The sequence below is a fragment of the Antrostomus carolinensis genome, unplaced genomic scaffold, assembly GCF_000700745.2.
Source record: "Antrostomus carolinensis isolate BGI_N321 unplaced genomic scaffold, ASM70074v2 scaffold926, whole genome shotgun sequence".
NCBI classification, from domain to species: Eukaryota; Metazoa; Chordata; class Aves; order Caprimulgiformes; family Caprimulgidae; genus Antrostomus; species Antrostomus carolinensis.
The window spans coordinates 44067-61227 of record NW_010322434.1 but is presented as its reverse complement, the minus strand read 5'-3'; the positions used below and the strand labels follow the sequence as shown (position 1 = coordinate 61227).

At 52.6% G+C, this 17161-nt stretch overlaps 1 protein-coding gene across 1 annotated transcript in view; it reads right to left on the bottom strand.

Annotated features, from left to right (window-relative positions):
- Positions 1–17161, bottom strand: part of LOC104526692 (protein kinase C beta type) — a 70424-nt gene that overhangs the window by 26578 nt on the left and 26685 nt on the right. The window contains 5 exon segments of the mRNA XM_029085507.1: positions 125–216; positions 4420–4593; positions 10316–10462; positions 15099–15195; positions 17098–17161. The exon segment at positions 17098–17161 is cut by the window's right edge and continues 26 nt beyond it. Of these exon segments, the coding sequence (XP_028941340.1) occupies positions 125–216; positions 4420–4593; positions 10316–10462; positions 15099–15195; positions 17098–17161 (574 nt within the window).

Here is a 17161-nt window from a genome sequence, read left to right as displayed (position 1 = left end):
CCCTCCCCTTCTGCCCAGGACTTGCACCACTCAAGCCTGTGGTCTGGACTGTATTTCCAGCTGTAGCACAAGGGTACGTCAAATACCCAACCTGAACGTGCCAAATTAGGGCTACGGAACTTACACAGCATGTGGCTCCTTAAACCTCCCAACCTGCTGGATCTGGTACATCAGGTCCCCACCATTCACGTATTCCATCACAAAATACAAGCGATCCTAAAGGAAAAAAAAAAAAAGCAAACAATGAGCAGCAGAATCGTTAGAGCAGGGAATGTGCAGGGGACAGAAACAAGGACCAAGGCAACTGACAGCTCCAGTCTGTATTTTTCATGGCACTCCAATTATCACCATTGCCCAAGGCGTGCAGATGGAGCTCATGTTCATACGGAGTCCATAAGATAGATTTACTAACTCCTTTGCAAGGCTCTGGAGTTAAGCTCTGCACCTCTGCAGATGGGTTTGGTGGAGAAGGCAAGTGGGGGAATTTCTCAAACAGAGGTTTTTCATTCCCCATTAATAAATTCTCTCTCAGTCTTCACTGAAGCCATTTTGCAGGGTGCTTGATCAGGCAGCTCCTCGCTGGTATTTCCCCAGGCACCGCACGGCTTCAATGAAGATGCACAAGAGACAGAATCCCAGCACTGCCAGGATTGGAAAAGCCCTTGAAGACCATCAGGTCCAACCATGAACCCAACACTGACAAGTCCCCGACTAACCCATGTCCCTCAGCACTGTGTCTACACCACTCTTCAATCCCTCCAGGGATGGTGACTCCACCACTGCCCTGGGCAACCCCTTCCAATGCCTCAGAACCCTTTCAGCAAAGAAATTCTTCCTCACATCCCATCTCAACTGCCCTGGCCACAACTGGAGCCCATTTCCTCTTGTCCTGTCCCTTGGGCCTTGGTTGAACAGACCCACCCCCACCTCTCTCCACCCTCCTTGCAGGGACTTGGACAGAGCCAGAAGGTCTCCCCTCAGCCTCCTTTTCTCCAGGCTCAACACCCCCAGTTCCCTCAGCCACAAGGGAACTCAGTACACTTGTGCTCCAGACCCTTCCCCAGCTCCGTTGCCCTTCCAGATGCAGGGGTGGGACAGAGTGCTGCCCAAGGGGCTCTGTGCCAGTGGACACCTGTGGTCTGAGCTGCACATCTCTGAGTTATGGATGAGCTCAAAGCGCTGCGTGACATCAGGCCTGAGCCACCCTCCTGACAAGCAACTTTCTACAGCTTCAAAAACCAGTTGTGGGGCCTCAACACACAGAAGCCCAACAACACCCCCGAGCTTGCCCAGCCCCACGCCGCAAAGGAAAGACACGAGGATGGGAACTTCAGGTTCCCAGAGTGACATGATTCATAACAGTTCCCATTCTTCGTTCCCTCCTTAAATAAACCTCGCCCTGCCTTTAAGCCAGGAAGGAGCCCAGAAGATATGCAAATGAGAGTATTAGCATAATAAGGGCTATGGAGTACCCGGGGATGCACAGAGCACCCTGACAGCGGGGAGGGTAATTAAACACGGTACCTAAGGGGAAATCAGGCTGTGTAAAACATGTGGCACTGATGGGACAGAGAAGATGTTTCAGCCCATCAGATGACTGGGAATTTTGGAGCGTGTCCCTCTGTAAATGACGGGCTCTGCCAAGGCGTCAGGCCAGCTCACAGTGAGGCACAGGGCAAAGTCACCTTCAGCAGCCACTGTCACGCTCATCAGCCTGCGATAGCAACTGGAAAGCAAAGCAACACTCTGCTCATCTGCAGCTGCTTCCTAAATATATCGATCAACTTCAAGAAGGAAGAATATTGAAAGATGGTCTCTTGAAACAGCCAGCTGAGCTCTAAAAGCAGGATTTGAGCTTTCCTCATTTGGGTGGGGAAGAGAACGCTGGTGCTTCCGAGAAAAAAAAAGCATCATGAATAAAGCAGGCAGATGGCTGGAGGAGAGGGATGGGGACGGGAAGCTGCCCTGGCTCCTGTCTATGGCAGGAAAGGATGGGGGGTCTGTCTAAGCCTGGAGCATCTGAACTCACTGAGCAACAGCAAGTTACAGATACATAAACACCCTTGCAGAGCCCTGCAAGGAGGAGCTGGTAAAACACATCCGTGTCCTTGGGCAGCCGAGGAGCAACTCCTGGGGCTCCCTGCGGTGCCTGCCTTCTTCAATTAACCACTCGCTGGGTCCTTCCTGCCTGACTCCCCACCCTGAACACGAGTCAGAGCCAGAATCACACAATCCCAGAATTGCTGGATTGGAAAAGCCCTTTAAGCTCATCGAGTCCAACCATGAACCCAACACTGACAAGTCCCCGACTAACCCATGTCCCTCAGCACTATGTCTACATGACTCTTCAATCCCTCCAGGGATGGGGACTCCACCACTGCCCTGGGCAACCCCTTCCAATGCCTCAGAACCCTTTCAGCAAAGAAATTCTTCCTCATATCCAATCTAAACAGCAGCCGAGTTCCCCATCCACCATTATTTATCATTTCTCAGTGCCCCTGCTGCTGCCGTGCCCTTTGCTGCTGAGCCCCACAGGGATGGGAGTTCGCCAGCAAAGGCACAGCTCACCTGGGGACACCTGGGGAAACCCTCTTCCTGGAAGCCTCAGCTCTGACCCAGGACCTCTTTGGGGCACAGCACCCCAGGACCCAGCACAGCTTCTCTTACTGCTCGCCCAGGTAGGAGCTCTCTCACTGTGAATCTTCACTTACTCTTTAAAATGCAGAGGTAGGATTTTCTCTCTCCCACAGTCGCTGAACAGCCCCAGCTGAGAAGTGTCCTCTGGACTGTGCTTCCAGAAACCAAAGTGCTTTGTGCCAGCACTTGATAATACACCCTGCTATACATTTTGATTACATTACAAATACGATTACTATTAAGCTACTATAGGTCTGCCAGGACTAATCCTGCGCTGACTCACTTTAGATGCCGGAGAGATGCTGTGTGAATAGCTTCGCCTGCCACATTTTGATTCCTGTGCTGCAAAGCCGGTCCGCAGGCTTTAAATACACTGAATGTGTTTGGTAAATGAAATTTCTGGGATAATGTTCAAATGTAATCCTCCTGGAGAGCATTGTCATCGCTCGAAAGGACTCTGCTGATTCCCTCTCCCTGCTCCTGCTGACACGGACCTGGCCATGGTCATTCACAGGTTGCTGATCGTTGGCCAGGGATCACTTTAAAGGTCCCATCCCCTTCCCCACTCCCTCTCCCTGCTTCAGATTTGTACAAACCCCATCGCATGCCCGTTTCAAACTGAATTTCCTGGGGTTTGCATTAGATTTCACTCCCTACTCAGATTTTTGATCACAAGATTGAATAGTGAGAAAAAGCACAGCACGTTGCTATCAAATCCTAATGGCCATCATGGGCTGGGGGAGCTGGGAAATCCCATCTAATGCCACCAACAGCTGCCTGATGACAAAATCTCAGGGGTGCAGGTACTGTCCGTTACCACCTCCAGTTTAACACACACTCATTTTGCTCATGGAGGCAACTCAAGCAAAGTGGAGGAGCTGTGAGGTTGCCAAGGCAGGAAGCACACGGCTGCTTTTGCAAGTGTAGTGACACACATCCAGAAAAGAAACGTGAACAAAAGCAAAGGTGTGTTTAAAATAGGTGACCAGGGCAGAAGTCCCTACAGAATCACAGGGAATTGCCCAGATAGGAAAAGCCCTTTAAGCTCATCAAGTCCAACCATGAACCCAACACTGACCAGTCCCTGACTAACCCATGTCCCTCAGCACTGTGTCTACACGACTCTTCAATCCCTCCAGGGATGGGGACTCCACCACTGCCCTGGGCAACCCCTTCCAATGCCTCAGAACCCTTGCAGCAAAGAAACTCTTCCTCACATCCCATCTCAACTGCCCTGGCCACAACTGGAGCCCATTTCCTCTTGTCCTGTCCCTTGGTCCTTGGTTGAACAGACCCACCCCCACCTCTCTCCACCCTCCTCCAAGGGACTTGGACAGAGCCAGAAGGTCTCCCCTCAGCCTCCTTTTCTCCAGGCTCAACACCCCCAGTTCCCTCAGCCAGGAACTCAGCACACTTGTGCTCCAGACCCTTCCCCAGCTCCATTGCCCTTCTCTGGACACGCTCCAGCACCTCCATGTCCTTCTTGGAGTCAGGAGCCCAACACTGAACACAGTATTTGAGATGTGGCCTCACCAGTGCCCAGTACAAAGCTCTGTCTTCACAGCTCCCAGTGCCCTGCAGCCACCCCAAGAGGCACTGGTCCCAGGTAACTGGTGACACTGGATCTCTAGAAGACAGTTTCTGCCCACAAACCAGTGAAGCCAAGTGACTAAAACCAATTTTGCAAAGTGTCAGACTCCCCCTGCTCGATGTTCAGGGTCCAGCAGGGTCCCCAGTCCTCTCTGCCCTTGGCCAGGGAGGGGCTGTGGCACCGGCACTCACCATCGTCTGAAAGCAGGAGTGGAGCTGGGTCAGGAAGGGAGGCTTCCCGGAGAGAGCCAGGACGCGTTTTTCCACCATCGTGCACTCGACGTCGTCGTCCTGGATAACAACGTCCTTCTTCAAGATCTTCACGGCGTAGAGCTCGTCCGTGCCCTTCCTCTCTGCCAGCATCACCTGCACCGGGATAAGGGAAAACATGGATCTGCAATGCTTCTGGGTTGCCATGGCCAACAGTTAAAAATAACAGCTTGCTAATTGTCCTGTGGCTCCCTTGATAACCCTGGAAAGAGATTCAGGTGCCAAACGATGCAGAAAGCTACCAGTGATGTTTCCAGAACTATTTAGGAACCCCGAGTTTAACAAGTAACACATCTACTTCCTCGCCACCTAAAACCACCTCGAGGAACCCAGTCCAAGGGGTTTGCTGATGTCTGGGCTGCAGATCACCCTCCAGCACCTCTCAGCCCCACCTTGGGCTCTGGTTCAGCACCTTCAGGATGCAAACAGCATCAGGGAAGGGGTCCAGAGTTTGAACACAGAGTCCATCAAATTATGAAGTGGTAAAAACTTAAAAGTGGAAAAGAGTCAGTAGAGAGCCAAGAGTAAGAAAACCAGCAAGATTTTTTCTGCCTCACACACCCCCTCCACAATGCACACAGTGATCAAAACCCAGTTAGGTGCTGGTCCATCGCCCACACAAAGCCCCTCTCTCATGCAGAAGAATCCATCCAACCTCCCATTTCAAACCGGTTTCACCCTTGTGCAGGTTTATTTGTTAGAAGAAATGGGATGCACTGCTGCTGCTGGTGCAAACTTCCCTCATTAATCCCATCAGCCCCAGTGAGGATTCCCAAAGCGTTCCACCACGCTCCATCAGCGTAAGCTGCTCCTCGGGCTGCCAGCAAAATAAACGGACTCTGAAACCACACTTTGCTTCTCATTTTCCCTCCTCGCACTCTCTCATCACATCACATCGAAGCGCTGAGTGGAAATGAATTGCTTTCCATTTGAAAGAGTCTGCAGAAATCCTCCAGCCACATCAGGAACAGGAGTCGGGATGTTTTGAAAATAAATTACGAGAAGTCGACATCAATAGGGTGGAACTGAAACGCGTTTGGGACTGTGGCAGATCGGCAGAGGAAATGCGAGTGGGTCTCACAGATTAATTCTGAGACACTAAGGACAGTGGAATTAACCCTCTTGTCAGCTCAAAGCAGAGGACACGGGGCTGGAGCCCCACACTCCCTGTCACAGCGTGTCCAGCTCCCCTGCAGAGCCCTGACCCTCCTGGGGGAGCTGGGGCTGGGAGCTGCTCCCAGGGCTCCTCCCTGGGCAGAGCAGCCCAATCTGGGGTTTGGGGAGAGGATAGCAGTGTGCCAGCCCTGGGGTGACAAGGGAGGGGACACGGTCCCAGGACTGGAGACAAGGTAGGGGACACAGCCTGAGGGCTGGGGACAAGGCAGGGGACACGGTCCCAGGAGTGAGGTTTTCGGTGCCCACCCAGTTGTTAGAGCTGAACTCCCAGCACCCCAGGGAAGGACACTTTTTGGAAGCCTGTGGCTCTGGCTCGTTTTGGGTGCTTGGCGGTTGCACTGGAGTGGGTGCCTGTCCTTGACACGCTGCTCACCAGGATGAGCCGGGAAAGGCATTGGGGCTCCTCCACACCAAGTGCTTTGGAAATCCACTGACACTGATGTTTCCTCAGCGGGGCCGGGACTGCAGTGACCGCGCGCTGCACTCCTCCATCGGCAGGGCTAAAGAGCTGATGGACAGTGTCAGTGACTTCAGGAACTGATTTATTTACTGGTGATGTCTGAAGAAGGTTGAGAACCTCTTTCTCTCTCACATCTGGCTGGCAGAGCACACAGCTCCAGAACTGCACATCGAGACCACGGCTGCTCGGGATGCTGTAATCGCTGCATCTGCACACGCAGAAGAGATTGCAGGCTCTGGTCCAGGGCCAGTTGAGAAAATACCTTCTGTGACCTGAGTGACAAAGTCTGCACCACTGTTACCAGCCTTGGTCTGTTCTCCAAGCAGAAGCCAGGGCTGCTCACAGCCTGGGCAGCTTATGTGAGCATCTCAGACGCTGTCTCGCTCCGAGCCTGCCCGCAGCAGCTCGCAGTGCGGTGCCAGCGCGACAGCTTGCAGCGTGGGGCTGCAGCCCGTCCGGCTCTGCAGAGCAGCCGGCTCCGAGCTGGGAGCTCTCGGCATGCCAGGGGCTGGCTCGGAGCTGGGTTCAGTGGGTTGGCATCACAGTTCCTATGGTGACTGCAGCGTGGGGACAGCTCAGGTCTCAGGAGAAGGACAGCCACCCATGAGCAGCCTTCAGCAGCGGCGAGTAAAGAAAAAGATTGGGACACACTGCACTGCACACAGAAAAAGATTCAAATACATGAACACACCCAGCGCAGTTTGCCAACGCCCTGAACGGAGCTGGGCACAACAGGAAGGATGGTGAAGGAGGGAGCATCCACCCAGACCTCACCACGTGCCACGGGGCCAGAGAGCAGCTCTGCGAGTCAGGGAGCACTTCTCTGCCCGGGTGCTCCACACAACCAGCCCTTCTGCCACGCTTCATAGCCAGAGAGGAGAGGAAAGCAATATACAGCTTGAAGATCACCACAGCACACAGAAATGGTCTCTCATTGCACCCTAATCCATAACTGCAGAGGCAAAAGAATCAGCCCCACTCAGAAAAACACCATAAAACCCCCAGAAAAGACTGACAGCTTGATAGCACGACAGATTGATTAGCTGCAAAAACACAAGCAAGCCACAGAATTTAACTTTCCTCTATTTATATTACAGCAAAGCAAACCCTGGGTGGGCTGTGCCAAGTGCTGCCTTCTCCAGACAGGAGCATTTCGCTTCCCCTCGCCAGCCCAGCGGAGCCGGGCCACCAGCTACAGCTCCCGTGGCTCCGACCGGCCCCGCGGTTGGGTGGGCAGCACCAAGGAGCCCTGAGGGTCACCCTGTGTCCTGGGGACGAACACACCGAGCTGGGACCACGTACACCTGAGCCCTGAGCTATTTTCCAAACCAGAGCAATTTTCCATCCCCCGAAGCCCGATGCTTTGCTCTGCAGGGACCTCCATCTGCCAGCTCACTCTCTGGAAAGCAGACTGCATTCTTTTCTTAATTTTTCTTTTTTTTGTTGGTGCAGAAAAAGCTGATATTTAACTTGATTTATTCCTGTAATATAGAGTATTTGCTTGGGAATGCTCCAGCATAATAACTGGAGATATTATAATAACCGTCCCTGCTCATGGCAGGGGGTTGGAACTGCATGAGCTTTGAGGTCCCTTCCAACCCAGACCAGTCTGGGATTCGATGATGTTCTGATACTGAATGTAGAGAAAGCAAGTTTATTAAACTCCACCGAGGCCAACACACAGGTACTCTGACCCCAGACAGATGTAGTGGTGGAGAGAGACAAATACTGAGCAGTAAATCCATGGCACTGATGCCGAAGGGCAACGAGCTCTCGTGTGAGACTCGCCAGAATGGTCTGACTGCACTGAACAGCTCTCAGCCTGCTGGGACCCAGCAGCAGGGACTGGACTGCATCATGGAATGGTTTGGGTTGGAAGGGACCCCCAAAGGTCATCTAGTCCAACCTGCCCCGCAGTGAGCAGGGACATCTTCACTAGAGCAGGTTGCTCAGAGCCCCATCAAGGCTGACCTTGAATATCTCCAGGGATGGGGGACTCCACCACCTCTCTGGGCAACCTGTTTCAATGATCCACCACCCTCACATTGAACAACTTTCTCCTCATATTCAACCTAAATCGACCCTTTTCTAGTTTAAAACCATCACTCCTCCTCCTATTGCTCCCTGCCCTTGTGAACAGTTCTGCCCCAGCTTTCTTAGAGGAACCTTTCAGGTACTGGGAGGCCACTAGAAGGTCTCCCCGGAGCCTTCTCCTCTCCAGGCTGAACAGCCCCAGCTCTCTCAGCCTGTCCTCACAGCAGAGCTGCTCCAGCCCTCGGATCATTTTTCAACATCCAGCAGCTCTGTGTAAGCGCAAGGCGAGCGGGGAGCACAGTGTCCCCCGCAGCCAGACACCTCCGCCGTGCCACCGCAGTGTCCCCACGCCGAGGGCCGGGCAGCGGGATGCCGGGGAGGCAGGAGGGGAGCGTGCAGAATGCTCCCCGCGAGGCGCAGGCACACGTGAGGCTGAGGCTGCATCTACCGGAGAAACCAACGTGCTGTTTTAATAAGCGCTAATTAGCATATTTATAACATTCTGTTCCAGGGAACAGTTTCTGTCACACATTCCCTTATATAAGCTGTGATGCCGACTGAAGAGTTTGCTAATGTATCTCAAATTAAAAGAAAGAAGAGAGGGGAAAAAAACCCACAACTACAGTTTCCAGATGCCAAGTACAGACTTTAAAAGGGATTAAGTGTTGGGAGGGAGAGAAATGGGGGCAAAAGCGACACAGAAACGGGGATGTGAACCTGATACTGAGTGAGAGCAGCACGGACACAGCACCCCACTGCTCCTGGGGCTGCAACCCACAGAACGACAGCATCACCTCAATGGGAAAAGCCCTTTAAGCTCATTGAGTCCAACCATGAACCCAACACTGACAAGTCCCCGACTAACCCATGTCCCTCAGCACTATGTCTACACGACTCTTCAATCCCTCCAGGGATGGGGACTCCACCACTGCCCTGGGCAACCCCTTCCAATGCCTCAGAACCCTTGCAGCAAAGAAATTCTTCCTCACATCCCATCTCAACTGCCCTGGCCACAACTGGAGCCCATTTCCTCTTGTCCTGTCCCTTGTTCCTTGGTTGAACAGCCCCACCCCCACCTCTCTCCACCCTCCTCCAAGGGACTTGCACAGAGCCAGAAGGTCTCCCCTCAGCCTCCTTTGCTCCAGGCTCAACACCCCCAGTTCCCTCAGCCACAAGGGAACTCAGCACACTTGTGCTCCAGACCCTTCCCCAGCTCCGTTCCCTTCTCTGGACACGCTCCAGCACCTCCATGTCCTTCTTGGAGTCAGGGGCCCAACACTGAACCCAGCACTCAAGGTGCGGCTTCATCAGTGCCCAGCACAGGGGACCATCAGTACCCTGGTCCTACTGGCCACACTGGTGCTGATCCAGGCCAGGATGCCCTTGGCCTTCTTGGCCACCTGGGCACTCTGCTGACTCATGTTCAGCCACTGTCCACCAACACCCCTTGGTCCCTCTCTGCCCAGCAGTTCTCCAGCCACTCCTCCCTGAGCCTGTCACACTGCTGAGGGTTGTTGTGGCCAAAGTGGCATTTGCCTTTATTGAAATTCCTACAACCCCCAGCAAAGGTGTAAAACAGGGAGTAACGGCAGCCCCTGCCCCGGCAGCGTCACTGGCACGCAGCGCCAGCAGGTCCCCTTCCCACCTGCTGCCCCGGCAGCGCCACTGGCACACAGCGCCAGCAGGTCCCCTTCCCTCCTGCTGCCTCAGCAGCCACCCAAGGACTGGAACTGCGAATGGAAACTGTGACAAAGTTGGCAAGACCCCAAGAAAAATCAAGGCTTCAAGTCACATAATTACTACAAGAATGAAATTCTGTTACCACTCATAACTGGCCTGGAAAGTTAATTAAAATGTTCACTTGCATTTGTAATTATTAGAGGGGAAAAAAAGGCCAAAAGAAAAGAGCTTTAAAGACACAGTACACTGCTTCCCCCCAAAAATATGTCTGTTTTTTGTGATGGTCTGATCAGACCTCTCAGGTCTCCATCACTGTGACACTGTCCCACAGTCAGGAATGGAGCCAACAAACTGGGCTCCCATTGCTGTGACACCAGTGCTCCCAGGCAGAGTCACCCGGGCCCAGCCACTCAGAAGCGTGTGTTAAATACCAGAGGTACGAAGGCGGCTGTGTGCTGTGCACCTCACCTTCCCAAAGCTTCCCTTGCCCAGCACCATCAGGAAATTGAAATCCGAAAGTTTCATCCGATCTCTGCTCCCGTTGTTGTCGAATTTCGAGATGGCGTTTGTTGTCTTCTCATCCGCAGCCTTGGACCCTGTTCCGATCTTGGCTCTCTGCAAAGATGGAGATGGGACAGGGAGAAAAGAGAAAAAATGGCTGAAAGCAGCGTGGAGAAAGGGCATCCTGAAATCCCCCGTTACCCAGCTCCTCTCCAGGCCAAACGCCACTCGGAGCTACGGGAACCTTTCCTGTCAGCGCGACGGGGACAGCACCGAGAAGGGCACTGAGAAGGGCACTGGGGGAGTCACCAGCCCCAACACATGGCTCTGCTCAGCCGGTTCCCAGTTACCCTGTGTGAGAGCAACTGGGAACCACCCCAGCCCATGAGCCCATTACCCCTCTCCCCGCAGGCAGTGGGACACAGCAGCCAGCGTGTCTGGGGAGGACCCTGTAACGAGCTCTGGGTCATCCTGACTGTAAAACAGAGGCTTAAATAAGCTTTTTTTTTTTTGTCAAAGCTGCTTCTGTCCCTCACCTCACCAGGAGAGGACAGGTAAATATAAATATATTAAGGTAAAATATAGGATTTTTTTATCCAGCTCCACCTCCGTTATTATCTGATATCAAAGAGAACTGCACTCGGGTGCCAGCTCAGGCTGAACGTAGGAAGCTACAAATCCATTTTGAACAAACCAGAATAGCAACTCCTCCTGCATCCCCAAGCGATGGCGCGAGTGGCTGCAATCACCGGGGCTTATTAAGGAGCCTCACAAAAACCCCACATTTTTAAACACCAAATCTCATCAGTGGCTCGGCACCTCCTCCTTGGTCCAGGGGCTATCTAATTTGCTGAACCACAGTTTGTAAAAGCTATCTCACAATTTATTCGGTTTTAATTTTTAGAAATATGCGACAGCGTAGGGCTTGCGCTGAGCTCAGTCTAGCATGAAATTCCATTAACCCGATTCCAGCAGCAGTTCAATTTGGCTGCTGCTCGCAGCTCCTCCAGATAGGAGCCTCACAAGTAATCTCCAAGCCTTTGCTGCTGCTAATTGGTTCTTGCGAGGTTCTCCGTGCTGTAAAATCCTCCATTCAAGGTCACCTGCAGCACCTACAAACATCTGAAAAACTCCTGCGCTGAAAACTAAAGGATTTGGTCTCCAGGATTTGCAAACATTGTAATTGTCAATGCAGCTCTGGCCGGGGAGGAGGCTGAGACCATCCAACAGCCACCGCGACCTGCCACAGCCGCGAGCAGAGCTGCACAGGCGGCTCGTGAAAAGGGGATGAAGTCACCTCTCCCAAAGTCCAAGGGTTTTTCCTCATTCTAATCTTCAGGCTTTTGCAATGTCCCCAAGAGAAGGGGACACTCAGTCAGAGCACTTTAATGCAGCTCAGCTCAGGTGACAAACAGCAGAGTCCTTGCTGGGCTGATGCTTGCCCCACCATGAGAAGCTCCACCGGACAGGCTGTGGTACACTGAGGGTGAAAGGATGACCACACCATGTGGTTCAGCATGCCAAAATCTCCAGAGTCTCACCCAAATAAAAAATATCATCATCATCTCTGGTCAGAAGAGCCTTGGGCACACAACACTCAACCCTTGGCCATTCACGAAGCCAAAGCCTTTTGCTCTGGCACCAACAGAGAGCTGCTCATTGACCTTGGCCAAAGCGGGATCCAAAGGTGGGCAACCAACCAAGAGCAGCCTCTGTGTCACCAGGAAGGCAGCCTTGTGCTGTGCAACTCTGCCTTCAGCAATCCTCACCCCACTGCATTTCAAAGCTGTCTCCAAAAGAAACGTGTACTTATCAGCAGGCAAAACAGTCATATTCTGTGAAAGGTTCCTAAATACTCTCTCACAGCTGAAAAACAATCTTGTCAGATCAGACTTGACACTAAATGAACCTCTGTGAAAACAAGCTGTGATGAAATTCAAGGGTAAGCTTATGCTTCCACTAAATGCCACCCAAAAGCCCACCTCTGCCTCTCCGATGAGCCCACACCCTCCCAGCAGGACCGGGGTCAGCCCTGGGACTGAGGGAAACACCCACCAAAGCAGGGGAGGCTTCCAGACCCCAGCAGAGCAGCAAAGAGCAATCCAAAGAGGGGAGAAGGAAGAAGATTTTCATTTGCTTCATCCCAGCAAACCAGCCAGCTTCAGGCACGTTGTTGCCCGCAGTACTGGTGGACACCCGGGCGAGCAGCCACCACCCAAGCATGAGATCAACTTCAGGTCCCTCCTGGTGCCTCCAGCTGCTCCCAGTCCACGTTTGAAGAGCAGCTGCTTCAACCACAGCCCATCATGCACTTGACCTGAATTTGCAGCATGGCAGAGTGTTCACTGCAGGCAGGATAAGGATATAAACCCAACGCAACTTCCCTGATAAACCAGGCTCAGCACGTAGCTTGGCCAGGAAGGGGAAAGGTCTTCCCAGAAAAGAACCCAAAATAAGACTTGGGGAGGTGTAAAGATCATCACCCCCAGGTGAAGTGTCTTTTGCTGTTGAGTATCTCTAAAGTCTACCTCTAAGTGAGTACAAAAGTCCTTTAACCTGTTTTTAATACGCCCCTAACGCTCCCACTCGAGACCTCTTTAAGGTTCACCACTGGAGCATGCCAAATATCGCTCACTAAATTCTTCAAAGAAAGCCCCTGACCTTCGTTATCCAACTCGATTTGTCACAGTTAATTTACTACATCGGAATTTATGCAACAGCAGCTGACGTTCACATCTATCAAGCTGTCCCAGCAAGCGGCTGATAAAGACTGAGCAGAATTGGCAGGAGAGGGAGCACAAGGCTTCTCGCTGGGCTTTTGTCTCGGGACACTTCCTCGTCAAGCCCAGGACGTGCCGCTGCAGACAGAAGGGCTGCGGGAAGCGCAGGAGCAGGACCCGGGCCAAGAACGGCACCGCAGGCTGCCAGAACAGGGCACTGCTCCATGATGTACTGACTCGATGATCTTAAAGGTCTTTTCCAACCACTGTGATTCTGTGATTCTGTTCTATGACACCTCTGGATAATGTATTTTCCAATCTGCAGACAACTCCTCATCTGACTTCCAACATACATAGTGTTGTAACACCACTGGAACATCAAGAAGTGCAGTAAAAGCAAGTAGTTAGCTCTTTAGAGAGCTGACAACCATTGGTTCTATGCCAACTGTTGTATTAGAACTGTCTTAATTTTCTTGGATATTCAGGAAGGTTTTATATAAATGAGATAAATGTGAGATGAGGAAAAAAGGAGAAAAAGAACCATCTTTCCAGTCTACAGTTATGGAGTTCATGCTGACAACAGTAAGAGCAAGTACTTTATTCTGTGAGTGGCTCATGTAAGCCCCCAGATGTACAACACTCATTCTCAGGGGAAGATCATAGAATCATGGAATGGTTTGGGTTGAAGGGACCTTTCAAGGCCATCTCATCCCACCCTGCAGTGAGCAGGGACATCTTCAACCAGACCAGGTTGCTCAGATCCTGTCCAGTCTGACCTTGAATGTTTCCAGGGATGGGGCTTCTACCACCTCTCTGGGCAACCTGGGCCAGGGTTTCACCACCCTCAGTGTAAAAAATGTCTTCCTTCTATCTAGTCTGAATCTCCCCTCTTTTAGTCTAAAACCATCACCCCTGGTCCTGTCGCTACAGGTCCTGCTAAAAAGTTTGTCCCCATCTTTCTTATAGGACCCCTTTGAGTGTTGAAAGCTGTCAGCTATTCTGAAAAATGGCAAAGATCTCTTAATTCAGAACTGTCTGGGTCAATCATTCCAGCAAGATCTCCCATGGCTTATTGAGTCATAAACAGACATTTCTCCTTGAAGGCTCTTGGGGAGCTGGATCCAAGCGTCACTGGAATCCTTCAGACTGCCATGGAAATCTCTCCAGCTTCAGTTCCCCACCACGCAGACCCCGGCTGCTGCCCCTGCAGAGCCCTGATGTTCTCTGACGCCCACAGCAGCGTTGCTGGGCCAACTCCTCGGGGAAGCCCGGGTGTGACAAGGCTCTGCAGAGCCTTCCTGGCTCCCTGCAATCCCACAGCCACCGCCACCCAGGAAAGCCCAGCGCTTTGGTGGCCCGTGTGTCACAGGCAGCACCAGCACTTTCCCTGGGTGACTGCTCTGCACTTCCACCTGCAGATCAGGGATCACCCACCCCTCGTGCCGGCTCACCCAACTGTCACCCTCTTAATCACCCAGCCTGGGCTCACTGCGCCAGGCAGGGTACAGCCACAACCGCTGAGGAAGGGTTTCTTTCTGAGATTAGCTCCAAATCCAATTATACTAATATCTTAATTTATCTTAGTTAATTATATTAATTAATAATCAGCAACATGACAGAAAAAAACAGACAAACAAATCCTATTATACAGCACCTCAGAACGAGGGTAGAACTGCTGTACCAACAATGTGAGACATGGTGACACCAGGGGCACGGTAGCGTCAGGTCATCCTGGGACATCCAGGACCTCTTTAATTGGCATATCGCATTAAATGAAGTATCTCCTCATGTAGCTGTGCTACACTCATTCTGGCAAACGCAGATTGTGAATGATGTAACCCTGACAGAAAGAGCCATTGTCTGAGACAAGGGCAGGGGTCCCCAGGAGTGGGTGCAAAGTGGGGAACAGGGGGAGTGATGGGCCATACCCTGTGCTGCCAGGGAAAGAACTGGCAGGGGAAAGCCCTTGCTGAGGGCATGTTGGGCAGGAGTGAGGAAAACCACCGAGTTCCCAAGAAAAATCAATTCACCTCAAATTTCTGCCTCAGTTCCTCGTTTCCTTCTTCTCCTTCAGGAGGCACCGGGACGTTGAAATATTCCCCTTCCTCCTGGCTCAGCAGCTTAAACCTGGAGGGACACAATGAGAAGGGCAGGTCAGGATGGCAGGCAGGATCACGGGCAGGCAGGATGACATCTCCCACTCCGAGCACAGCTCTGCCTCTGCTGTACCTGCCTCCAGGTGACCCTTCCCCAGGGTGAGAAGACCCCCCAACCTCTCCCACCCAGCAATCTCCCAGACACGCTCCCGAGCAGAGGGCTGTTCCCAGGGTCCCTGGCTGTACGGGTGACCCTGGCCACCACAGCCTGGGGAGCACAGACACCACGAGGCACTGGCATCTCTTCCAAAACAGAAACCTGAACCAAAACCCACAGGAAAAACTCCTCTTTCTCATGATGGCCACGGGCACACCTGGGCAAGCTCCTTCCTCACCAGCTGGCCAGGGTGCCAAGGCAGGGAGGGCACACAGAGCTGGCCAGTGCCACACTGGTGCCAACATCCCCCAGCACAAAGCCAAGACGCTCACAAAAAATAGGAAAAAAAGTTTATGCAGCAATTATCAGAAATCACGGCAATGTCATTTGGATCTGAGGTGTTTCACAGAGCTCTGGAGAGCAGCTGGACCAGCACAGCCCTGTTCCCCCAACACAGGGACCAGCTCTTCCTTTGAGCTCTTTTCCCCATTAACTGCAATCGTTTAGATATGAAATACACATCAGAGCTCCTGCTAGAGTTCCTTCTCACCCAACGCTGTGACAGGGAAGATGACTTAGATCTCCACTTAGATCAGGCTTTGGGCTGCATCAGCAGCGGGCAGTGCACTGACCCCAGCAGACACACACATCCTCACCGGGGACTGGAAATCTGGGGGGAAGTGACACTTCTATTCTGTTTTCCAGAAGAGAAGCCATGTCTCGATCAGGGTCTGATTTGCAGCAAGTGATGCCAGCAGAGCAGACCCTGTCCGCAGCCCTGCGCCGGTGGGTTTTCTGGGGGTCCAGGAGCACCCCAGCTCTGCCCCCCAAGCCCCAGGGCACCAGCCCCCCTGCTCATTCCTCCTCCTCTCCATTCTCTGGTTTAGGTGAGACACGTTCAGCTTCTGCAGTGGAAAAGACAGAGCCTGGGGTGTTTGCTCAAATCGTGGAATGCAAATTAAGAGCATGCAGGTTTTGGTTTCCAAAAGACATAGAATATCTGTTTTCAATTATGACACCGCATGTGGAAAGGTAACACAGCTCTCAGGCATCAGTGGCTGGGGAAAAAAATAAAGGGGAAAGAAGGCAGCATGAGTCCTGCTGGGGGAGATAACATGGAAATGAAGAGATCCATTCAGCGCGGGTGTGACAGACCCACCGTGTAATGAGCGACAGTAATTACACACTTTGCCAGCGTCCCTCCTTTCATCAGCAGTGCCCTTCAGCAGGGCTCTGCCAGGCTGCTGGCGACGCAGCGGCCGTCCCCACCACAAACCACAGCGCAAAGCACGCCCCCCAGCCCTTCACCCGCTCCCAGCCCTGCTCGCCTGACAAAGCCATGGTGCCTCCCAGTACAGAAACTATGGGAATCCAATCAGAAAATGCTGGAAAATGCTTGTTATGGCAGGTGATGCCATCTCCTCCCGACCCCTACAAAGAGAGAGCCCGTGGGGAGCACTGGTCCCCCAGCCCTCAAGGCCAGGCAGAGCAGGAAAAGCCCCTCGAGCCCCCCTGCAAGGAGCAGGAGGACACAGAGGAGGTGACACAAAGCCACCCTAAGCAGGGCACTCAGACGCTGTCCTGGACCCCTGGCCATCCTGTGGGTCGTCTCCAGTCTGAGAGGTGGAGTGGCACCTTACACAGAGCCAGGACGGCTGCGGTCCTGGAACAGAAGGATGCAGGTGCGGTACCGTTAGTTGCCACATCTCCCATCACTACACAGAGATCAGGGCTGGTTTTGGCCTGCAGTATTGTTAAAAGAATTGCAACTCTTACCATCCATCAACTCCCGACTTCTGCAGCTCAGAAATCCCGAAGGACAAGGAGCCCATGAAATCAT